The sequence below is a fragment of the Cetorhinus maximus genome, chromosome 4, assembly GCF_964194155.1.
Source record: "Cetorhinus maximus chromosome 4, sCetMax3.hap1.1, whole genome shotgun sequence".
NCBI lineage: Eukaryota > Metazoa > Chordata > Chondrichthyes > Lamniformes > Cetorhinidae > Cetorhinus > Cetorhinus maximus.
Genome location: NC_135882.1, coordinates 164,040,601 through 164,065,718, shown reverse-complemented (window position 1 = coordinate 164,065,718; position 25,118 = coordinate 164,040,601). Strand labels below are relative to the sequence as shown.

The window sequence follows — 25,118 nt, the reverse complement described above, 5'->3', positions numbered from 1 at the left end:
CCAATATTTAGTTTAAAGCCCTCTCTATTTCCCCAGTTATACGACTCACTAGAACATTGGTCCCAGCACAGTTCAGGTGAAGAAAGTGGTACAACCCCCGGCAATATTTTTCCTAATATTGGCCACATGAATCGGAACCAACTTTTCCCACATCAGTCTTTGAGTCACGCATTCATCTCTCTAATTTTATGTACCTATGCCAATTTGCACACGGCTCATGCAATAATCCAAAGATTATTATATTTGAAATTCTGCTTTTTAATTTAGTACCTAGCTCCTCATACTCCCTCTGCAGAACCTCTTTTGTAGTCTTACCTAAGTTGCTGGTACCTTCATGGACCACGACAACTGGATCGTCCCCCTCCCGCTGCAAGTTCCTCTCAAGCCTTGAGCTGATATCCCAAACCCTGGCACCGGGCAAGCAACACAGCCTTCAGGATTCTCACTCTTAGCTGCAAAGAACAGTGTCTATCCCCCTGACTATATTGTCCCCTACAACCACTACATTCCTTTTAACTCCTCCCACATGAAAGGTTTCCTGTACTATGGTCAGTCTGCTCATCCACACTACAGCCCTCAGTCTTGTCCATACCAGCTACAAGAACCTCAAATTTGTTGCTCAATTGCAAGGGTGGAGGCTCCTCCACTCCCATCTTCTTGATCTCCTTACCTGCCTGACTCACAGTCACACCCTCCTGTCCCTGACCAAATCTAAATTAAGGGGTGTGACTGCCTTCTGGAACAAAGTGCCCAGGTAACTTTGCCCCTCCCTGATGCATCGCAATGTCTGTAGCTCGCCTCCAGCTCATTAACTCTGAGCTGAAGCTCCTCAAGCCACAGATACTTACTACAGATGTGGTTGCCATAGATTACAGTGGCATCCAGGAGCTCCCAGATGCTGCAGCCATGACACATCACCCATTCTGCCATCTTTATTGTGTTAACTGAATTTATTTTTCTTAATTGATTTATAGTTTCCCTCTTTGCTGAATTCCTTCACTCACCAAACTCCCAGCTTCACACTCTGTACACTCAAGTAGCACTAAGTGCAGACAAGCAGCACTCAGAGACCCCTTTTTTTTATACTGAAAACCAATGATGAGTCTACTCTGCTAAAGCACAGAAACCAGTTTAAGCTAGCTACCTAATTAACTAGTTACAACTGCTCTCAGAGAGCTTTATATCCCTGTATAAGACTGGAAGATACCTGACTTACTCTTAACTTAAACAGTAATTTTAGTTAATTGCTAGATGTAAACAAAAACAGACTTTAGAGAGAGAGATTAGCCCTGAAGATCACCTCACTTACCAAACTCCTGGCTTCACACTTTGTGAGTCCTTGCCTTGCTTCAGTAGGCTAGTAATCGTTGCTCAAAACCATACAGCTGGCATTCAACCTCAAAGAATAATATGAGTGAAGAAAGGTGTTATCCAATTACAAACTTATGGACCAAAGGTCTTCAAAAAAGCACTTGATGCAAAACTGGGTTTCATATTATGCAATACAATAAAGTTCAAATGATGTGAAGGCCAGTGGTGGGTCCTGTTTCAGGATATTTTGACATAAGTGATGCTATTCACTATAAAGGCTTTGATGTGGCCACTTTTAGGCTATGACTAGGCGCTGACTGACACAAATGGTTGGCCTATGCTGCTGGATGTTGAGCAGCACCCACGCAACTAATGAGTCTCCAGCTGTTCTGGCACAAAGAAGTAAAGTCCACCTGAGGAATTTACTCTTCCCAAAGTACTCAATGTGCAGCATCAAGTGATTCAATCAGGACATCTGCAGTACTTAGGCTCCTTAGACAGTACTTTACAAACCCATGACTGCTATCATCTAGAAGGGCAAGGGCAGCAGATGCATGGGAATACCATCACCTACAAGCTCCCTTCCAAGCCACACACCATCCTGACTCAGAAATATATCTCTGTTCCTCGAGTCGTTGGGTCAAAATCTTGGAACTGTGGGTGTACCTACACCACATAGGCTGAAGCGGTTCAAGAAGGCAGCTCACCTTCACCTTCTCAAGGGCAATTAGGGATGGGCAATAAATGTTGGCCTAGCCAGTGATGCCCACATCCCATGAATGAATTTTTAAAAATTTGAATTGTCGGGTTCCTCATATGCTTCCAATACTGCAGTGCAATGCATTGAGTTCTCAGTGCAACCCTGTGAATAATTGATATCCCAGTGAAACCAATGATACAACTAACAAATCAAAGAATCTTCAGTTCACAGTCAATTGCCTAACAACAAGATCTCTTATATGACACACAGTGATGTGAGCTTTAAGTGACATGTTCTGTAACCTTTCGGGCACTACATAAACTCTGGCTTTGTTTCAGTTTTATGCATTTTCAAACATGACTGAATTTTTCAATTTGCTCTCTCTGTTGCTGTTTGACTTCTTTAAGACTGCTTTCCATGTCATGAGACTTTTGTTTGCTATTGAGAAGGGCTGCCTTGGTGAGACCTCGATGTTGAACTTTGAGTAGTCCCTAGCCTGCGTCCCAGCAGGTGAGAACTGATCCTCCTCGGAGATTTCAATACCAGAATTGGAAAGGATGAAAGTCTTTGGAAGGGTAGGCAAGGAAAGAGTAGAGAAAGCAAAGTCCACCTGAGTCCTCCTCCTGACTAAATGTCTAGAACATGACCATGTTATAACCAACAACCTGTTTCACCATCCAGAGAAGCACAACTAAGACCTCATGGCAATACCCACAGTCCAAACATTAGCACCTGCTCAACTACGTCATGATTCAAGCAAGGGATCGCAGAGACATCTGCATCACCCACGCTATGACAGGTACCAACAGCTGCTGGAGCGGTCGTCGCCTTATCCAATCTACCATCTCCATTAGCCTGACCCCCAAGCAGCAGAGGCAACAGTCAGAAGCAATGCCGCAAGAAAATTAACATCAAAGGCCTTTGGGTTGGGTATTCCCATCCAAAAAAGCTCTATCAGAAAAATGTCATAGTTTGCAATGAGATTTGTAATTCCTGCAAAGTTCTAAGATAAAAACAAACTTTGTCAACAATAGGGGCCGAGTAGCACCTCCAAAGGCAGCGCCCTCTACTGCATTCTGTGTTGACATGCGGGCCTATCACTACGTCACCTGTTGGCCATCCTCATAGCGAGGAGCCCCACGCTGCTTGCTAGCTCTTGCTGCTGACATCCTGCAGGTGCCTGAGTCCCGCCTCCAATAAGACCATAAGACATAGGAGCAGAAATTAGGCCATTCGGCCCATCGAGTCTGCTCCGCCATTCAATCATGGCTGATAAGTTTCTCAACCCCATTCTCCCGCCTTCTCCCCGTAACCTTTCATCCCCTTACCAATCAAGAACCTATCTATCTTGGTCTTAAATACACTCAATGACCTGGCCTCCACAGCCTTCTGTGGCAATGAATTCCATAGATTCACCACTCCCTGGCTAAAGAAATTTCTCCTCATCTCTGTTCTAAAAGGTCTTCCCTTTACTCTGAGGCTGTGCCCTCGGGTCCTAGTCTCTCCTACTAATGGAAACATCTTCCCCATGTCCACTCTATCCAGGTCTTTCAGTATTCTGTAAGTGTCAATCAGATCCCCCCTCATCCTTCTAAACTCCGTCGAGTCTAGACCCAGAGTCCTCAAACGTTCCTCATATGTTAAGCCTTTCATTCCTGGGATCGTTCTCGTGAACCTCCTCTGGACCCTCTCCAGGGCCAGCACATCCTTCCTGAGATACGGGGCCCAAAATTGCTCACAATATTCTAAATGTGGTCTGACCAGAGCCTTATAAAGCCTCAGCAGCACATCCCTGCTTTTATATTCTAGTCCTCTCAAAATAAATGCCAACATTGCATTTGTCTTCCTAACGACCGACTCAACCCGCAAGTTAACCTTAAGAGAATCCTGGACTAGGACTCCCAAGTCCCTTTGCACTCCAGATTTCTGAATTCTCTCCCCATTTAGAAAATAGTCTATGCCTCTATTCTTCCTACCAAAGTGCATGACCTCACACTTCCCCACGTTGTATTCCATCTGCCAATAATACGGTAATAATAAAACAATATGGCGCCACCTGTCGGTCATTTCCTGTAACAATAGTTAGTGAATTTGGTTAGCCAGAGACAGCGCCATCTACCGGTCCCTCGTGATACAACAGACAGGGGCAGCGCCACCTGCCGGTCCCTCTGTGTTACAACAGCCAGGGACAGCGCCACCTACCGGTCCCTCCAGGATACAATAGTCGGGAAGTGAGCCCCCTGTCGGCTCCCCCTCGTCATTACGGGCGGAGCGGGAGGCGCCAAAGATTCGTCTGATCCCAGCACAGGCCCGTGTGTTTCCGCCCTGAATTTGCTGCGGAACCAGTCGGGAGGATGTTCGTGGCGCGGAGCATCGCGGCCGATCACAAGGACCTGATCCACGATGTTTCCTTCGACTTCCACGGGCGGAGGATGGCGACCTGCTCCAGCGATCAGAGTGTGAAGGTGGAGAGGCCGGAGCCTGGGCCGGGGGTCGGGGCCTGGGGGCTGGGGCTGGGGCCTGGGCCTGGGGCCTGGGCCTGGGGGCTGGGGCTGGGGCCTGGGCCTGGGGCCTGGGCCTGGGGCCTGGGGCCGGGGCCTGGAGCCTGGGGCTGGGGCCGGGGCCTGGGCCTGGGGCCTGGGCCTGGGGCCGGAGCCGGAGCCTGGGCCGGGGGTCGGGGCCTGGGGGCCGGAGCCGGAGCCTGGGCCGGGGGTCGGGGCCTGGGGCCGGGGTCGGGGCCTGGGCCTGGGGCCGGGGTCGGAGCCTGGGGCTGGAGCCTGGGGCTGGGGCCGGGGGTCGGGGCCGGAGCCGGAGCCTGGGCCTGGGGCCTGGGGCCTGGGCCTGGGCCTGGGGCCGGGGTCGGAGCCTGGGGCTGGGGGTTGTTAGTTTGCCCTCGGCCCGCCTCTCGCAAGCGCTGATGTCTTTCTTTCTACCTCAATGAGTGAAAATCCCGGGGAATGTGACCATTAAACCCCCCCCCCGCCCCCCCCCCCCCAGTAACCAACCCTAATGGTAATGAGGGGCACTTGGAACCGGGGGGGGGGGGAGGGGGGGTTTGGTGACCATGAGGAAAATGGGGGGGTGTTTGGTGACCATGAGGAAAGGGGGGGGTGTTTGGTGACCATGAGGAAAGGGGGGGGTGTTTGGTGACCATGAGGAAAGGGGGGGGTGTTTGGTGACCATGAGGAAAGGGGGGGGTGTTTGGTGACCATGAGGAAAGGGGGGAGTGTTTGGTGACCATGGGGGAGGGGGGTGTTTGGTGACCATGAGGAGGGGGGGGGTGGTTTGGTGACCATGAGGAGGAGGGGGGTTTTGGTGACCATGAAGGAGAAGGAGGGGGAGGGGGTTTGGTGACCATGAAGAGGTGGGGGGGTGGGGGGAGGTGGGGGTGGGGGTTTGGTGACCATGAGAGCCATGGGGGGGGAGGGGTTACAATCAACTAAACTTACAACTTATCTCGTTGAGTCATAACATTATCATCTATTCGCTCAAACTCACCCTGGAAACTCCCAGAATCAGTCTCCCATCGGCTGTCCTAGAAATACAGGACAGGGGACAAACAATCAAAATAAGGGATAATCCCTTAAGACATAACCCCTTGCCCTCACTCCCCAATAGCTATCCCCAGCCATGGGTCAGCCGTTTACAAACCACTAAATCCCTTATGAGCTATATAATCTGTTTTGAAAGAGGGGTTATTGTTATCTAGCACCCTAGGAGAAATCTTAGCTGTGAGTAATGCATGGTATCCTTGATATCGGAAATGCAGGTATCTCTGACCATACTGCACTCTAGAATATATGTTCAAATCCTAAGAGTGGGGCTTGCACCCACACCTGATTGAGAAGTGAGAGTGTAATTACTGAGCTAAGCTGATCAATGTGTGGAATGGACTTGTATGTTAAGGCCAAAACGGATGTTGTAATAGACAGACTACGTTCTATCAGAAAGAATGAGCCAATCTAGATGTAGAAAAGTTGTTGCTGCTTATTTGGAAGTCCAGAACTAGAGGTCATAAATATAAGAAAATCACGAATTAAATCCAGTATGGAATTCAGGGGAAACCTCTTTACCCAGAGAGAGGTTAGAATGTGGAACTTGCTACCACATTCTGTAGTTGAAGCAACATAGATGCATTAAGGGTAAGCTAGAAAATCACATGAGGGAGAAAGGAACAGGTTATGCTGATAGGGCAAGATGAGATAGGATAGAAGAAGGCTTGCACAGGCATGGACCAGTTAAGACAAATGGTCTGTCTCTGTGCTTTAAATTTTCAGTAATTTACACTGATCTGATGAATAGCATGCTGGTTATATTCTAATAGGTGTTCAGCGTTATGAGCTGTGATATACTTAGAGTTCTGATAACATTGTACACTGTTTTAAAAAAAAAACGCCTGACTAGTTTATGAAGTTACTTTAACTGCAAGTCCGTTACGTCATGTTATTAATCCCATTAAGTCCTCTTACACTTTCAGTATCTGTTGGTGTCTCTTTTGTAACATCTGGAAAAGCATAGGTCTTATTCCCTACAAACCATTCAGAGCTCCCACGTTGCGTCACAAAGTTGATTGAAAGTTGAATTGAGAACAGTGGGTTTTTCCTCATCTCTAATTCTTTCCTGGTTATGTGGCTATGTGCCATTCATTCCCTGGCCTTGCAGATTAGCAGGGGTGTAATGTGCTGCTTAGGCACATGGGAATTGGGAAGAGACAGAACTTGCCCTCCTAGTTAATCCTTGTGGGCAAGGACCTGGTCACCACTCGGGACAAGGTTACAACTGTTGCATCCATTGGTCCATCAGCGTTCAATTGTAATGGTTCCATGTTCCACAGGCTTTGTGCTCCATTCATTCATGTGTAATGTAATCTCAATACCAATCAGTAAGGTGTGATGACAGGAGCTTTTATTATCAATAAAGATACGGCTGATGGTGGGGGGGATAGTGTTGATGTAGTAGTCTCTGCGAATCTGTTGAATTTGTTTTTAACACATGCTACATTGGTTTGACAGGTGTGGGACAAAAGTGAAACTGGGGAGTGGAACTGCACAGCAAGCTGGAAGGTATGGAGCTCCTACCTGAGTTGTGGAGGCACTAGTGCCTCTTAATTACACTGTACATGTTGACACACAGACCAAATTACAATTGTTTTTAATGTGTGTGCGCATACACTATCCAATCTCACAAGGACTCTGAAATTAGAGAAAATCAGACTCCATAATCTCACAAATAACCATTGTTTCAGCTTAAACACCAAACGTTCATGTCACTGGTGCTGTTATTGAGTTTACGGGTGAAAGATTAAGCTAAACCATGGTGTGTTAATGATCATATGTGGAGGCTCCTTCACATTATTCAAATCTGTAAAACCTCCAAGTTACGGACTGTATAATGACCTTGATAATCAAAAATTTAAAAATATCAAACTGTTCAAGTTTATCATAGTTCTTTTGATGGTTTGAATCTGTGATAAAGAGGCTCCCTTTATACAAAATATAAACAGAAAATGCTGGAAATAAAAGCCAATAAGGAATTCAGGAGAAACTTCTTTACCCAGAGAGTAGTTAAAATGTGGAACCCAAGTTATGGCAGTATCTGTGGAGCGAAACAGAGTTAACATTTTAGTTCTGTGACCTTTCATCAGAACTGGGAATAGTTAGAGATGTAATAGGTTTTAAGCAATTTGGGTGGGACAAGGAAAAAAGGAAGGTTTGTGATAGGGTAAAAGTCAGGAGAGATTGAATCATAAAAGAGATTGGCCCTGGAAGACTAAGAATGGTGATGGGGCAAGAAAAGGAGAGATGTTTCTAGAGCAGATGTGCCACTGTCAGAAATCAAAAATAAGAGAAAAACCAAAACATGCAAAGAAAGGGAAACAAAATGGACCAGGGATTATGTTCTGAAATTGTTGATCTCAACGTTGAGTTTAGTACTCAAAATGAGTTGCTGTTCCTCAAGCTTACGTTGAGCTTCACTGGAACTGTGCAGTAGGCCGAAGACAGAAATGGCAGCGTGAGAACAAGGTGGAGAATTAAAATGACAGGCCACTGGAAGCTTGGGATCATGCTTGCAGACTGAACAGAGGTGTTCCGCAAAGCAATCACCCAATCTGCATTTGGTCTCCTCAGTGTAGAGGAGACACATTGTGAGCAGCGAACACTAGCTTGAAAGAAATACATGTAAATCGCTGCTTCACCTGGAAGAAGTGATTTGGAACCTTGGATTGTGAGGAGAGAGGAGGTGAAAGGGCAGGTGTTACCTCACCTGCGATTGCATGGGAAGATGTCGTGGGAAGGGGACAGGGTATTGGGGGTGATTGGAGGTTGTACTAGGGTGTCACAGAGGGAAAGGTCCATTTGCAATGCTGAAAGGAGAAGGGAAGATGTGTTTTGTAGTGGCATCATGCTGGAGGTGGCAGAAATTGCGGAAAATGATCCATTGAAGATAGAGGCAGGTGGGGTAGAAGGTGAGGAGCCCTATCATGATTCTGGGAAGGACGGGAAGGGGTGAGAGCGCAAGTGCAGGAAATGTGGCTGAGGGTCCTGTCAACCACAGTGGGGGGGAATCCCTGGGAAAAAGAAAAAAATCTCGGAAGCCCTGTTGTGGAAGGTTGTATCATCAGAACAGAGGCAACAGAGCCAAAGGAATTGGAAGAATGGAATGGAATCCTTACAGGGTGTAGGATGCAAGGAAGTGTATTCGAGATAGCTGTGGGAGTTAGTGGGCTTATAATGAATATTAGTTGATAGTCTAACTCCAGAAATGGGGACAGAGAAGTCAAAGAAGGGAAGAGATGGAGAGAAGGATGGAAATTGGAAGCAAAGTTGGATTGGAAAACGTCTTCAACAATTTTCGCGGGGTAACAGTGTGTACAAACCAGCATCTTACCACTTTGGAGCATGGTTGACAGCTCCAGTCTCCTCTGCTACTTTGTCTTGGTCTTGATGGTGGTGGTGGGGGTAGGGAGGGCAGAATCAAACCTTTTACTGAAAATAACATGAAGTTGAAAGACTTCCGTTGAATAGATGATTGAGGGAAAGCTAGATTAATACATGAGAAAGAAAGGAATAAAAGGTTATATGAACATAAAAAATAGGATCAGGAGGAGTCCATATGGTCCTTCGCATCTACTCCACATTCAGTAAGATCATGGCTGACTTTCTACATCAATGCCACTTTTCTGCCTGTTCCCATACCCCTTGATTCCCTTAGTGTCAAAAAATCTGTCAATCTCAGTTTTGAATGCTCATTGACTAAGCAATGACAGAAGAATTCCAAAGATCTACAACCATCTGAGTGAAGAAATTTCTCCTCATCTCAGTCCTTAATGGCCAACCCCTTATCCTGAGACTATGACCCCCATGTTCTAGACTCTCCAGTCAAGGGAAAGAAGCCTCACAACATCTACCCTGTAAGAACATTATAGTTCCAATGAGATCACCTCTCTTTCTTCTAAACTCCAGAGATTACATGCCAATTCTAGTCAATCTCTCCTCATAAGACAACATGGACCAGTTGGTTGAATGACCGATAACGTTTTATGGTTACTCTTCTAATTGAGGGTTCTTCCCATTAAACCCGCTGCTCTCTCTAACCTAACGTACAGTATTTTATACAATCTGTTTTGTAGACACACAGTGGCTCAGTATGGCGAGTGACATGGGCCCACCCTGAATTTGGACAAGTGTTAGCCTCCTGCTCCTTCGATCGGACAGCAGCTGTGTGGGAGGAGATAGTGGGAGAATCTAATGATAAACTACGGGGACAGAGCCATTGGGTGAGTTTGGATCTTTTCATTACTGGCGCTGCTGGGTTTTGGATGATGCTGCTGGTGTTTGCAATGGATTGTAGCAGATGACAGCTTTACCACATTCCAGTCTCCAGATCAACTAAAGCACATGAGGTTCGACAAAAATTCAATTTATAGAGGTCAACGTGTTGTCTTAAGGCAACGTTCTGTTAATTGTCAAAACAGTTATTCAAGTTGAAATACAATTTTTTTTATGTGGTTAGTGAAATGATCAGTGTTGTTTTAATTATCAGTCAGAATTACAAGTTGATCAATGTATGGTGAAATGCAATAGATGTCAACTGAAGTGAAAAGAAGGAACTTACATTTCAGTAGCACCTTTTACAACCCCAGGACATCCCAAAAAAACTTCACAGCCAATTAAGTACTTTTGAAGAGCAATAACTGCTTTAATGTAGGAAATATGGCAACCAATTTGTGTACAGTAAGCTCCCACAAACAGCAATGTGACATTGACCAGATAATAATGTTTTAGTGATGTTGATTGAGGGATAAATATTGCCCAGGACACTCCTCATCTTCAGAATAGGGCCATGGGATCTTTTGCATCCACCTGAGATTGCAAGCAAGACCTCAGTTTAACATCTCACTTAAAAGACAGCACCTTTGATAGTGCAGCATTAAGATGTCAGCCTAGATTTTGTGCTCAAGTCTTTGGATTGAGACTTGAACTCTTACCTTCTGTCTCAGAGACAAGAATGATGTAGCTAGTCGCCTTCTGTTTTTTCAGGATTTTTATTTATTAATACCCGTTTTAACCACTCTGATACAAGTTAGACTAAGCCCTGTCAATGGGCACATTCCTGTGAGACAAAATATTCTCTTATTGTTCACTTATTAAGTCAGCACTGGAAAGCTGTGGCTGAGGTGCATTTTCCCTTTAACTAAACATTGCCTTTAGCCTTTGCAGTTGTGCATTAGGGAGAGGAGTGAAAATAAAAGATTGAGAATTCCTCCATTCATGCTCCTGATTGTTGTCGTTTGGTCGGCACTGGAATGTTTGTGTGAGACTGTCAGGTGAGACCGGGAGAAATCATCTGCGATGCCCTGCGTAGTTTTGCATGACGAATAGCTTCGTGTGAGGTATTGGAAGTCTGCTGGACCCATTGGAATTGTTCCGTAGGAAGAGTCAGCGTCTTCCCGGAAAGGAGGGAAAATGAGAAAGGATATTAGAATGAAACAAAAATAAAAACCATTGTCAATAGCTACGTGTACATTAACAGGCCTTTAAATGGCTATCTCCAAACAGGTGAAGAGGACTACACTAGTGGACAGCAGGACGTCGGTGACTGATGTGAAATTTGCTCCGAAACACATGGGTTTGGTTCTAGCCACCTGTTCTGCAGATGGTGTTGTGCGGATATATGAGGCCCCAGACGTCATGAACCTCAGTCAGTGGTCATTGCAACATGAGATCTCGGGCAAATTGAGCTGTAGCTGTATTTCCTGGAACCCTTCAAGGTGAGAATATGTGGGTACTTGCACCTAATAGCTTGAGAGCATTTTAACTTAATACAGCGCACCAATTGCAGATAAAATAGTAGTTCCAGCCAGGTAAAAGCATAGCTTTGGTTTTGGGTAATAAGGAGTGTTTTTACTTCTTTATGCAACTAAGTGAAGGTGCCTTTCAAGTTCAGAATAAATTTATGTTGAGCTACTGTAGAGTCAGTTACTGTAAGTCAAATTGGCGAGATTTCTTCATTCTGCCACTACTACATGGAGTAGTTGAAGAGAAAGACATAAGCGTGTTTAAGGGTAAGCTAGATAAACGTGAGGGAGAAAGAAATAGCGGGTTTTGTAGAGGGGAAGTAGGTAGAAGAGGCTCATGTGGAACATAAACATTGTCATCGACCAGTAAGGCTGCATGGCCCACTTCTGTGCTGTAAATACTATGTGGGCTACGCTGTATTTTGGATACAATTCCTAAAAAAAGCTAACTGTTAATATTAGTGGGACCACTATTCATTTAGAGAGATTTTGGCTACAATGGTGTGAGCACCTCTGTCTTGTATGACTATCCTGCAGATGGTCAGCTTCTGTTAGTTTTGTTCCACTATCTCCTCCAGTTGTTTTCTACTGTGTTTTACCTAGGAGTGGTCAGCTGGGTGGAAAAATGAAGAAATGTTGCATTTCCCTCAGCACTGATAACCCTCGCTTTCATGGGATCTTGCAGCTCATCATGTGTGTGTCGAATCTTTGAAAGAGCTGTCCAATTAACCCAGCCACTTGTTCTTTGCCTATAGTCCTGCAATTTTCTCCCATTTCAAATATTTATCGAATTCCCTTTTGAAAGTTGTTACTGAATCTGCTCCCACCACCTGCTCAGTCTGCGTATTCCATATCGCAACAACTCATGTGTAAAAAAAAAAGGTTCTCCTCATCTCCCATCTGCCTCTTTGATCAGGAAAAACATACTTTAAATGTCAATTATGTTTGGAATCTTGACAACTGATGGAAATGCACGTTACAATTCTGTGTCCATCCAGTCAAGTTACCTGTTTCTGAAGCAGATCATTTGAGTGTGTAATCAGCCATGGGTTCAGCCTAAATTCTTTCCTTTTGTTTATTTTTGTTTCCCCTGTTCTTTTAAAAACATTTTTTTTAAATTACTAGTGCACCCTTTAAGCACAGTGAAAGTTATCACGCTGAGAGTTGATGCTTTTACAGATTTAATTGTATGCTCCCGTCATCATTGTATAGGACTTAAGAATTATATCTTAAACATTCTTTTTCTAATGTCTTTCTTCACAGTTCCCGTTCTCATCCCGCTATGATAGCAGTGGGAAGCGACGACAGCAGCACAAACCTAGGAGGGAAAGTTCAAATTTATGAATACAATGAAAACACCAGGTAAAATATGAAGGATTTTTTTTTTTAATTCATTTTTAAGGGATGTGGGCGTCGCTGGCCAGCATTTATTGCCCATTCCTAATTGCCTAATTGGAATGTAAGGAAAACATTTTATTTTTTGCCATCTCGTCCTGATGGTGCCTGTGCATGCTGCAATGAAGTTCCACGAACAGTTACTGTCTGTTAAGCCATACTCCAAATGCCGGATCCTTGTGTATAAACCCACATGGTGAGCGTCAGTGAGAGTGTAGGAATGGCCATACCGATCCAGATCCTGAATGTCCCATGGCCCACAGAGGGACAAGCGTCTGTAGCTCAGATTCAGAATCAGGGATCCTGGTTGGGTTTTGTCTCCCCTTTAACCTGGGGTCTCTGAAACCAAATGTAGCATTATCTCATTGCTGTCTCAACTGAGATCTGCTTAAAGCACAGGCTATTGATGAAACTCGGGACCTTTCTGGTCTCTGGTGTGTAGCTGAAGATCCCTTCACAAAGTGCAGCTATTCATCATCATGGGTAGGTTTTTGTCGCTTCCTTGTTCTCATTGTCCTCCCATTTGTGAAGGAACTCTTGCACTTTGCAGCAGCATTTTCAGTTTGAGAGTTGAAGTGAAAAGAAAATGTGAGCAAAGAAGAATAAATGATATGAATCCTGATTTGATATTTGTATTTTGCTTTTAGGAAGTATGCAAAAGCAGAAACCCTAATTACGGTCACCGATCCTGTGCATGATATTGCATTTGCTCCAAACCTTGGAAGGTCTTTCCATATCCTTGCAGTAGCAAATAAAGATGTTCGAATTTTCACGCTAAAACCTTTAAGGTGGGCATTACTTAGTCCTTAATTTCTGCTTTACCTACTGTATGTAAAATGCCCAAAGCAAATTAGTATTTAAGTTATGTGATAGAATTTGCATTTACATAGTATCTTATGTCTCTTGAGACATTCTGTAGAACCACATAATCATTTTGAATTGTTTTGTGGAATTCAGTAGGTATTTTGTGAATAGCAAATACCAATGATAAGACAAAAGCAAAATACTGTGAATACTGGAAATCTGAAATAAAAACAGAAAATGCTGAAAATACTCAGGAGGCCTGGCAGCATCTGTGGAGGGAGAAGCAAGAATTATGGTTTCAGGTCTGTGAACTGGGAAAAGTTAGAAATGTAGTAAGTGAAGTCAGGTGGATGATAAAGATCCTCTTGCACTACTTGAAAAAGAATAGCGAGTTCTGACTAACATTCTTATCTGAACCAACACCACAACAACAAAAAAATAGAATAATTAGTTATCACCTATTTCTAATTTTTCCTTGTTTTGATAAAAGGTCACAGACCTGAAATGTTAACAGTTCCTCCCTCCACGAATGCCACCAGACCTGAGTATTTCTGGCATTTTCTGTTTTTATTTCAGATTTCCAGTTTCTGCAGTGGTGGAGTGAAGGAAATATGGTATTCACCTGATTGGAAGCCTTTGAAGTTTTCATAGGGCTGGAGTTAGTTATAGAGATAGGGAGGGCAAAGCCAGGGGCGGGGTTTTAACATAGGGATCAGAATTTTAAAGTTGGGGTGTTGCCTGCCCAGGATCTAATTTTGGTCAACAAGCACAGGAGTAACTGGGCCTTGGTGAAGATTAGGAAATGAGTAGCAGACTCTTGGAATATTGGGTGGAATACAGGAGACTGGCCAGGAGAGCATTGAATAGTCAAGTCTGGAGGTAACAAAAGCGTGGGTGGCAGTTTCAGCAGCAGATAGCTGAGGCTGGGGAGGAGACAGTGATAATAAAGAAGTAGAAGCGGATGATCTTAGTGATGTAGAGAATATGGAGTTGGATGCTCAGCTCAAATAGGACATGAGTTGCGAAACATTAGATTCAACTTAAGACGGTAGCCTGGGAGGGAAATTTAAAAAGTGATGACGGATCAGACATTGGCTTTGGTCTTCTAAATGTTTATCGTCAATGTAGCTCTTCTGAAATGTAGCCACTGTTGGAATCTAAGACACAAGGCAGCAGATTTGTGCACAGCAGTATCCCACAAACATCAATTAGACAATGACCTGGTAATCCATTTTAGTGACGGGATAAATATTGACCAAAGTGTCAGCCCTGGATTATACGCTCAAATTTCTGGAGTACGGTTTGAAACCACAATCTCCTGATTAGGTAGCAAAGAACGCTACTCATTGAGCCACAGTGGATGATTAACTCAGTGCTCAGTTGGATTTGAAATTACAACATTTGACTGACTAGCACTTCATCAGAGCATGTGAATAATATTTAAAAACACTCTAGCAAAACTGAAATATTCTATGAATGTAAATATGCATTTATGAATTTTTCTATTCATTTAATGCAAGTCTAAACTTGATCATTCTTTTACAATACCTCACCTCACCACAACTGTTGATAATTGTAAGAGTGATTCCACCTATCAGCACAGGAAGCCATAACAATTAAAAAATTAAGATTTATAAATGTCTTTGGCTACTGTTAATAACAAAAGATTGAAGGGAGAGTTTAGGAGAAATTTCTGCATACAGAGCTGTTAGGAAATGGGAGGCCTGGTTAGAAACAGCAGTAGACACAAATCCATAAAGCTTTTAAAAAGAATGTGGATAAACAAAAAAAAAATTAAACAGGACTAAGTGTTAATCTCAGTGAACTACAGAGTAGTAGGGCCTAATGGCCTCCTGTGTTGTAAGATTCTATGATTTAACAATACTACCAAAAAACAAAAACTACATTTAGTCATTTGGTAGTACAGAACTTGAGTATTGCTGAAAAAAGACATGGGTCTAAATTTTCCGGCCCCTGCCTGCCATGGGAATCGTAGCAGGTGGGACAGATAATTTGACGGACCAGCAAAAGGTCCATTGACTTCTGGTGGGAATTTCTGATTCCGCGGCGGGTGGGACTGGAAAATCCAACCCATACACTATCTAAGCTTTTCGTCTTGCACTCATCAGAACAGATTGCAAGATTACCAATAGTAAAGGGAACAACAATCTATAATTCATGAGAAGAGAGTGCTGATTGGTTGGCAAGTGGACTCTAATTAACATTAGATGTGATTCCGCACTTAGACAACATTTGCTAAACAATCCTGATTGTGCTAAGAATTGCACCGAAAACCAATTTAAGATTATCAGTCAGGCTCGCTTACGCACATTAGAAGCCATATGTATTTATACAGAGGGCCCTGTCCTTTGTGAACAGAAGGAGCATGTCCACACATTGCACCTTTTTCAACTAAACAAAAGCTTGGGGGACAGCCATTCCCTGGTTCATTCCCCATGGCAAGGCCTTGACCAATCGGTCGACCTGCCTGATTTGAACAAAAGCTTTGCAATTAATTGCTCCCTGGTGCATACTTCATGGCAACCCCTTTGCCAGTCAGCATTCTTTTCTCATGTACCATAAATTGTTGTTCCTTTTACTGTTGGTAATCTTGGGATCTGTCCTGATGAGTGTAAGGTGGAAAAGTTAGACAGCATGTCTCTTTTTTTCAGTATTAAAAACTACATTATTGGCAGTAAACATTGGAAGACCAAAACCAATGTCTGATTCCTCATCACTTATTATATTTCCCTCTCAGGCCACCATCATGGGTTGAACCAAATGGTTTGCAACCTATGTCCTATTGCAACCTATGTCCTATTTCACCCTGAGCTTCCAACCAAACGAAATCCCAGAGGGAAACTTGGCTTATGGGCCATACCCTTTTTTCTATATTCTGAAAACGAGAAGAAGATATACCAATTTCAGCAGCAAAAATCTAGCAACACTTTTGGGTTTTTAAAAATTAAAAGTAAAAGTTTTATTAACAAGAAAACTTAAGCACACAAGATTACAGTTACACAGTTAAATTTGGTCTTACCAAACATTCCCCAAAAAAGACACTCTACTTGATCAGACCTACAAGTAACCACCTCCCAGCCAGCACTCCCTTATAGATGTTTAACTATAAGAATCCAGTAATATTAACCAAGGCAAATTGCTGTAGCCTCAATAAAGGCATACCACATGACCTCTAACCCTTTTCCATCTGCGATAGAGATCCAAACTTAAGAATAAAACTGCTTTTGCCAACTTTTCTGGCTTGACTAGATGGTTGATTCAAACCACATCTTCTCCCAGCCCAGAGCCACAGCTCAGCAGCTGCATCTCACCAGCTCCAGCTCAACAGCTACAGCTACCCTAATCTCTCCATAATAACTCTAAAATACCTTTTTTCCCTATCATCTCAGGTTCCGTTGTTCTCAAACCTCTTTGAAACTGAAATCCTTCCAAATATAAGGTCTTTCAATTTTCCATCTTGTCTTTGCTTTTGGGTAAATAAAATATAACATCCCCACCTCTTTTTACCTATGGAACTCCTGCAAGATGCAAACATGTTTCTTGTTATCTCTGACTTCCTTTTGATATTCAAAGAAACTCTCCACGTATCTAAAAATGTAAATGTTAGATCTAATGTATTCACTTGTACCTCAGACCTAACACCTCTATCCTTTTCATGTTTTAAATCGCCCCAGACAACCTGTCTCCTATTAATCTCTGCCCAGCTTAATTAAATCATACACACACCCTCAGCCCTTTTCACAGAATAACACAATATTCCTCAAAAATGTTTTTAAAAATAAATCAATTTCTCACAATATGCTCTCCATCACTAAGTCTGAGTACTTCCACCTCTTCCTTCATATCACTGTCTCCACCTCAGTTATCTGCTGTTGAAACTGTCATCTACACTTTTGTTACCACCTGACTTAACTAATTCCAATGCCCTCCTGGCCTGTTTCCCATATTCCACCCAATATATTCATTCCAAAAATTTGCTACCTAAATCCTAATCTGCGCAAAGTCCCATTCACTCCTGTGATGGTTGACCAATATCTTGAATAATTCTCAGCTCATTGAAATATACAAGATTCTGAAGGAGCTTGATAGAGTAGGTGCTGAGAGATTGTTTCCGTTGGTTGGGGAATCTAAAACACGGTTTGGGGGCGGCGGGGGGTGGGGGCGCAGGGGATTGGGGCACAGTCTCAGTATAAGGGGCCGATCATTTAGGACTGAGAAGAGGAGATATTTCTTCACTCTAAGGGTTGTAAATAATTGGAATTCTCTACCCCAGAGGGTTGTGGATGCTCCATCATTGAATATATTTGGGCTGGGATAGACAGATTTTTGGTGTATCGAGATCATGGGTTTTGAGGAGTGGGTGGGAAAGTGGAGTTGAAGCCTGAGATCAGCCATGATCGTGTTGAATAGTGGGGCCATATGACCTAGCCCTCCTCTTTCTTGTGTTCCAAGACAGCTGCATGTTGTTCCACACTGATCTTCCAAAAGTTTTTTTTATTCATTCATTCATGGGATGTGCACATTGCTGGCAAGCCAGCATTTATTGCACATCCCTAATTGACCTTGGGAAGATGGTGGTGACAATTGAGTGGCTTGCTAGGCTGTTTCAGAGGGCAGTTCAGAGTCAACCATATTGCTGTGAGTCCGGAGCCCCCTACAGGCCACCCCAGGTAAGAACGGCAGATTTTCTTCCCTCGAGGACGTGAGAAAGTCAGTTGTTTCATGGTTATGCTTACTGATATTAGCTTGTTAATCCCGATTTATTTAATTAATTGAATTTAAATTTCTGAAGTACCATGGTGGGATATGAACTTGCATCTCGAGATTATTATTTCAGGTCTCTGGATTGCTAGTGCAGCACCATAAATACTATGCTGTTGTACTAATCTGATGATTTCTAAACTGGTGCATGACTAATAAAAAATCAGCTTCACACCTTTCTCATCATCTTTTCCCTTAGAAAAGAATTAAGTGGTTCAGGAGGGCCAACAAAATTTGAAATCCAGACAGTGGCCCAGTTTGATAATCACAATTCCCAGGTATGGCGTGTGAGCTGGAACATCACTGGTACAGTATTGGCGTCCTCTGGAGATGATGGATGTGTCAGATTATGGAAAGGTGACCTTGAATTTCTAAGCACAGTTGGATCAATGTCAAACAGTTACTTTGATTTTGTTGTATTGTAATTATTGAGAGGTTTAATTGAAGGATACTATTTGCTGATCTCAGTGCAAGACCAGTTGGGTAGCAATCACCAAAGTGGTTTTAATTCAATTTCCATTTTGCTATTGGCATTATTACCCTGTTACGCAGGAATACTCTCACATGAATGTTTAACATCAAGATCTAATTATTACAAGTTTTATAGTAACATGACATTTTCAGCTGTTTTAATAATGCAAATAAGCATTACTTTAATCTTTTGATTTTACCTGCAGTGTGAATGCTGATGTAAACTGAAAGGCCAATAATACTACTCAGATGATTTGTTATTATTGAATGGCCCTACAGGATGATCATTGTTGATAAGAGAGCAAAGAACAGAAAGGAGAGATGCACCACCTAACTTTTTCGGTGTTAAATTGAGCTTTGAAACACCAGCTAGAACTGGGTGCTACTTTACTTGTTCCTCATTTTTATATTGTGCCCTGTAATCTAATTTTAGCCATGCAGTTTTATCCCTGATTAATGGAGTAAGTCTCTTTATTTTGCAGAGCAGTTTTCTGAATTGGGGGTACACAAAAACAAGATTCTACTGTATATTTTTTTCCTCTTGCCCATTATTGTGGCCTTCCTCAGTTGCTCATCAAATATTTCCAGGAGTAACTCAGTCATACAGATCAGGGTTTGCAGAGAAACCACACTTGGATCTTAGCCCCTCTGTCTCTGGAGGAGGAGGGAGGCTGGGGTTCCAGCTCCCAACTGATGATTGTTAGAAGTGAACTTTGATGAACGACAGGTTCAGTCATGGCCATGAAGAAACACAGCACAAGAAAAGCCAACATGCACTCACAATCTTACTGCCACCAGACAATAGCTGGTGATTTGTCTGTACACCAACAAGGACCTTTAGGAGAGAGATTGGGAGGAGGAAATTACTGAGAAATAAAAATATACCTGTTTTAGAACATTATCAAGAGGCAGAGGATGAAGATAAAGGGGAAAACCACTGGACAGGAAAGTAAACCGATGCTTGGAAACTTTAGACCGATGGAAATTATCCAGACTAGTTATATCAGTTTTTATTTCATCTTGATCCTAATTATCATTAGGACAAGACCCAACCTGTAGACTGATTTAGCTGACTTTGAAAGAAATTGAGGTGTTTACGCTGGAGAAAGGATGAAGCTGGACTCATTTGCCTGTGTCAGCCCATCTGCCTCTGAAACCTTCATCCATGTTTTTGTTACCTCCAGACACTACTATTCCAGTGCTGACTTAGCTGGCTTCCCACTTTCCACCTTCTGTGAACTTCAGCTCAAGTCCCTGGCTGACTGATCCATGTTGGCTATTGGTCCAGCAACACTTCGAATTAAAAATTCTCAGCCTTGTGTTCAGATCCTTTCATGGCCTCGTGCTCCACCCACCTCCAATCTCTGTAACATCCAGGCTTACATTCCTCCAAGGATCTGTGTTCCTTCAATTCTGGCATCCCCAATTTCCTTTGGTCCTGGTGGATGTTGTAAAATCTGGGATTATCTCTCTAAATCCTCTCTGCCTCTATTCTCATGCTACTTAGAACCTGCCACTTTGACCTTAATGTCTCTTTATATGGCTCAGTATCAAATGTTGTCTGTTAGCTCCCCTGTGAAATGCTACATTAAAGGCAGCATTTATAACTCGCCTACATCCTGGGTTGAAAGCATGAAATGTTAATTTACGTTCACTGAGATTCAGAAATGCTTTACATGCATACGCCTGTAGACTGAAGTTCCTATTTTTGTTGTTTTCCAGCTAATTATATGGACAATTGGAAATGTACTGGCATATTGAAAGGAGATGGAAGTCCTGTAAATAATGCCTTACTCCAACAGCAAGTGGGAATTCTTAATCCTTCCACAGTATTTAGCAATTCAGCCTCACAGAATACACTTAATGGAATGTCTTCTGGAGGAAGGTAGGTTGATAGTGCTTTCAGTTCAGAGTCATTGATGGAGGTTTGGAGAAATGTAAATGTAAGGTTACTATTTGGGGGCTAATAAATTTCATTTGACTTTTTTTTAAGCATTAGCTAGGCTGGCATTACACTACAGGATTTGAACACTGGATCCAATGGATGCTAAAACCAAATGTCAAATCCTGTAGTAAATATTATTGGCTTCAATATAATTTTTCTCTTTTTATGCTGGTGGGACTAGAAACTATCTGTTGTGACGAATGTGTAATGGGTGATGTGAGTGATACCCACTGAGAAGGTGGATGGGTAACCTCCATTTGGGAATCTGCCAGTGCTGTTCTGTGACTGCTACTAGGTGGCGTAGGTCACTCTATCTTCTAATGGCCATCTTTCCCAACATTAGGCTTAAGTAAGAAACTTGCCATTTGGGAAATGGAGTGCTGTGGCAAACTTTGTTTCAAAAATCAAGATGCTGCTACTGCTCCTTTTATTTTAAATTATTACTCCTTTTTGCTTCTCCATTACCTTTTACTTATGAAGATTATTGAGTGATAGAACCTTTTTAAAAATTTATTACCTAGTTGTAAAAAGGAATCTTCCCGAATAAGCCTCTGATCCCTGACATAAACCCCCAAAGTGGACAGGATCTGCTCTTAAATCTGTTGAAATAAATAAAAAAAATTATTTAAAAGTACAGAGTCTCGTCATAGCCATACACCAGATTCCATAACCATAAACCTCTCAAGATGAGGAAACAACTTTCAGTGCTGTGCCACTGCATAGTGTCCATAACTCTGAACTAGTTTTACCTTGAAAAATTGATGCATAAACCAATGAAACACATCTAAAATAATGAATATCTAAACTTATAAAAGGAAGAACAGAAACAGTATAACAAAACACAAAGTACTATTGCAAATGCTTAGAACTTAAAATCATCCTCACCGGCACAGAATAATGTTTGTTGCAATTAAATGTACACAACTCTGAGCTTGTACTTTATGGGTCAAAATAATTTGGAATTTAATTTGCCTGATTGTAGTGAACCAAGCTCCAGCAATGTATGAGACAGCACAATGGAGTGTACACATAAACCAGTTAGATTTATTGTAGATCAGCGTTATTGTCTTAAAGGAATGTTTTCAAGTAAAGAAAATCCAGATATCAAAGAATATAACTAAGAAAAAATGGGGAAAAAGCTTCCTACTTAGCTGGAAGTGTTTTTAATTTAACTACTGATTCAAAGGCTAGTGGAGTTGGACCATTTCAAGTCTTCTGTCACATTATGGGGGCACTTCATTTATCCCAGTTGTGAATGCAGTAGAGTAACATCATAGAAAAATCCTGTAGGTTGCCAATCGGGACATGTTCAGTTGCTGATTTTTGAGCCAGGTAAAGATGGTGCTGGATAGCTCAGCTCTGTATTCAGAGGGGAGAAAATAGTTTTTTCTGGCTCCATTAGTTAATATTGTCGAGTCTTTTTGCCAGTGCTACCCTCACCCAACTGACTGGAGATTCAGCCTCTGACTCCCTCCATCCCTCCTAGAGAAGCAGTGTTCCCTGATGCTTGTGTTAAGCTCAGGAGCTAGGCAATGTGGAAAATTGTAGGGGCAAATGATCTTTAACTTGGTGGCAAGAAACATTGATTGTAAAACAGTGTCAACAAGAGGCACCTTTTCCACCCATTTTAGAAAAACTCCATTTTTAAATTTGAGATTGTTGTGCTGTGGTGCAGAACAGTAAACGTGGAAATTGCTTGCAAATCTTTTCAATATACAAGATATGTATTGACCTAGCAAAGAAACAAACCTTTAGAGGGAGAAAAATGGAGCAAAGGATTTGGATTTCTTTACTTAGCAGTCAAAGTGAAAGTTACATTTGACATCTTTTTTCCTCCAAACTCCTCCCCCACCCCCCCCCCAAAATAGAATCAAATAGAAAAAATTACAAACATTTTCACATTTGAAATGTGGTATATGTTCATTTTTTTTTCTTTTAGGAAACCTTGATACACCTTGCCTTCTACATATATTATGCCCTTTTCAACAGACAGAAAACACAGCTGATCTCAAGCTAACTGGAATAACTTGGCTGTTTTGCTGCTTGTTGCATGCACACAGGAATGAAAAGTGAACTCCTTTTTCCCCTCCCAGTGTCACCCGAGGCCAACCAGCAACCTGCTTACTAATAATCTTGGATGGAAGGCTTTATAAAATTACATTTCCTTTTTTTCCCTGTTTGCCAGTGTTTTTTCCTGAATAAGTTTGACATTGTTCTTGAAGAGTTGGCATCAATGTACAGGAAACTCAGGAGAGGCACATGTTGCATTATCTAAGAGAAGCAAGCTTGGAAGAAATCTATTTTGCATCTTCTATAGCCATATACATAATGTATGTGTAACATTAAGGTGACGATAAATGACTTCCTTTGTAAACATTTAAGGAAAGTACTGCAAAAATATAAAGGCTGAAAGGAGAATATAGTTTAACTAATTTGCTTCAAGGTAATATTCATTTTAAACAACAACTGCACACACAATGTCACCACACATGCAGTGAGCACTCCAGTGTTACCCATGGAAAGCACTAATGAGGGCATACAAACCCAAATAGACATGCATATGTTCCCTTTTCCAGTGTGGGACCAGTATTCTGTGTGTTCTAATTAGAATGAATTAAATAAATTGAGAATCACAGAAACAGTATCGTGTGCGCTTGTTTCTTTCAATGTTGTATTTCCGATTACTTTTTTTTGCAGTCTCCAAACTCTTTCCTAATACTGATTCAGAAGTGTTGTGTTTACATAATGATGGAGGAACTGTTGAGAATACAGATGAAAGATACTTAAACGTCATTGAACTGTTGCATGGAATTGCCTTACTGTGGTCAGTTTCCTGAACCAAGACCCAGTGTTTTTGTTTGTTTTTTTTTCCAGGCATGTGTATCTTTCATTTTCTTATATTCATCACTTTTTCTCTTTGTCTTCTGTTTTTTTCTCCCATTTTTTTCCTCTCACCTGTGTGTTCCCGTCTACATCGTTTCAGGTATTTCTTTCCCCCTTCGGACCATGCTCGGGCTGGATCAAGATGGTCCAGTTATGCCCAGTTTCTTCCTCTTCCTCCTCCTCCTCTTCTTCCTATGGCAGAACAGTCTTGTGATGCTGATACAACTCACCTTCAGTATTGTAACCCTCACAGTCGATACTCCTGCAGATCTCTCAATTCCTTGCCAGAGAATGAGGGGGTGCAATAAAAAGGCTTACTTATGCAGAGCTGGTAATTGTGTATGTTTCTGATAAGTTATTTTCCATCCTTCCTCACTTCTACTGTACAGAGTAAGCTTCTCAATAGTTGGTTTATTGGGGTTATAACGCTCATATATAAATTGTGTAGATAATCTGATGTTGAAATGGCTCTATCAATCTGGTAGTTCCAAAATACTTGAGATTGGAAAGCTGCAGTTGACATCTGTATATGATAACAGCTAGTAGACCAAGTTAAACCTACAGAGTTGTGGTATGCCTTAGAAATGCCTACTGTTAATTTTTAATGGAGATTAATCTGTATCATGAGTGATTTTTGAAAGAAATATACATTTTTGAATGATCAGTTTTACTAAATATTTCTTGCATTATGGTTGGGAGAAAATTCTGTTTTAAATATGTTACCAACCTCAGAGTAGTGCATACAGCATGGCTGATGGCAGGATGATCATGGAAGCAGAGCTACGATGCCATTCCTGTTTTTGAGCTGAAGTAGACCACCATGTCGTCAGTGTCTTGCTAAATATTTATACATGTGATGGTATAGAATTATACTGAATAATGAATTGAGTGTAAAATTGTTTTGTTAAAAAATAAAGATACATGCAAAAAACTGACTGATTATAATTTGTTTGCCCCACACGGGAAAATGTTAGTAATCAATTCATTGAGTACTGACCTCTCATTGAATAGATTTTGTTTAATATTATTTGTCTCTTAAACAGCATAAATGTTTGAAAGTAGGGATTGAATTGAATTCAGTTGAAGGGATTTTGGGATGACAAGTTGGTTTATCAGTAAATTGAAGGATTTGGTTGAATTATTTAAATACATCCCTCTGCAAACAGTAAGAAGTCTGCCTTGGAAATAAGAGTGACACACTTTGTTAAACTATTAAAAATTCAAAGTGAACACCTACAGATATCCAAGTATCACATATCAAAGGCTAGATATTTGGAGCTGAAAGTACAAGGATCATCTAAAACATGGGTCAATTACATTTTGGATGTCACTGTGTTGTGGCTTAAAATTGCTACTATCCAAGCTAACTAAGAATATCTATTCCCTCCAAAATAATAAAGTCTCTTAAGTATATAGAGCCACAGATGACTTATTTTCCCTGTAAAAGTTAGCACTTCTTCCTGCATTGGGATTTCCAAAGAGCTGTCAGTAAAGAAGCAGCAAAAGCTGTTAGGTAAAGTTGAGTGGTG

At 42.0% G+C, this 25,118-nt stretch overlaps 1 protein-coding gene across 3 annotated transcripts; it reads left to right on the top strand.

Moving 5' to 3' along the window:
• Positions 1-4,253: 4,253 nt before the first annotated feature.
• On the top strand, positions 4,254-24,281 carry seh1l (SEH1-like (S. cerevisiae)). Of its 3 annotated transcripts, none has more exons than XM_078541059.1 (9): positions 4,254-4,476; positions 7,024-7,074; positions 9,642-9,788; positions 11,071-11,282; positions 12,573-12,671; positions 13,352-13,492; positions 18,490-18,647; positions 20,484-20,646; positions 23,690-24,281. In XM_078541059.1, the coding sequence occupies exons 1-9, from the start codon at positions 4,366-4,368 to the stop codon at positions 23,895-23,897; spliced, it is 1,290 nt and encodes a 429-aa protein (XP_078397185.1). In that variant the 5' UTR covers positions 4,254-4,365; the 3' UTR covers positions 23,898-24,281. The 3 variants fall into 3 exon arrangements, with proteins under 3 accessions (XP_078397185.1, XP_078397186.1, XP_078397187.1); XM_078541060.1 differs by having other exon boundaries at positions 23,404-24,281; XM_078541061.1 differs by having other exon boundaries at positions 4,255-4,476; positions 22,646-24,281.
• Positions 24,282-25,118: the final 837 nt, after the last annotated feature.

What these genes read in the sequence shown, in the direction of transcription:
- seh1l (XM_078541059.1), top strand. Translation starts at nt 4,366, where the DNA reads ATGTTCGTGGCGCGGAGCATCGCGGCCGATCACAAGGACCTGATCCAC. An exon ending in GAATACAATGAAAACACCAG is followed by an intron (nt 12,672 to 13,351) that starts GTAAAATATGAA and finishes TTTTGCTTTTAG; the next exon opens with GAAGTATGCAAAAGCAGAAA. An exon ending in TTCACGCTAAAACCTTTAAG is followed by an intron (nt 13,493 to 18,489) that starts GTGGGCATTACT and finishes CTTTTCCCTTAG; the next exon opens with AAAAGAATTAAGTGGTTCAG.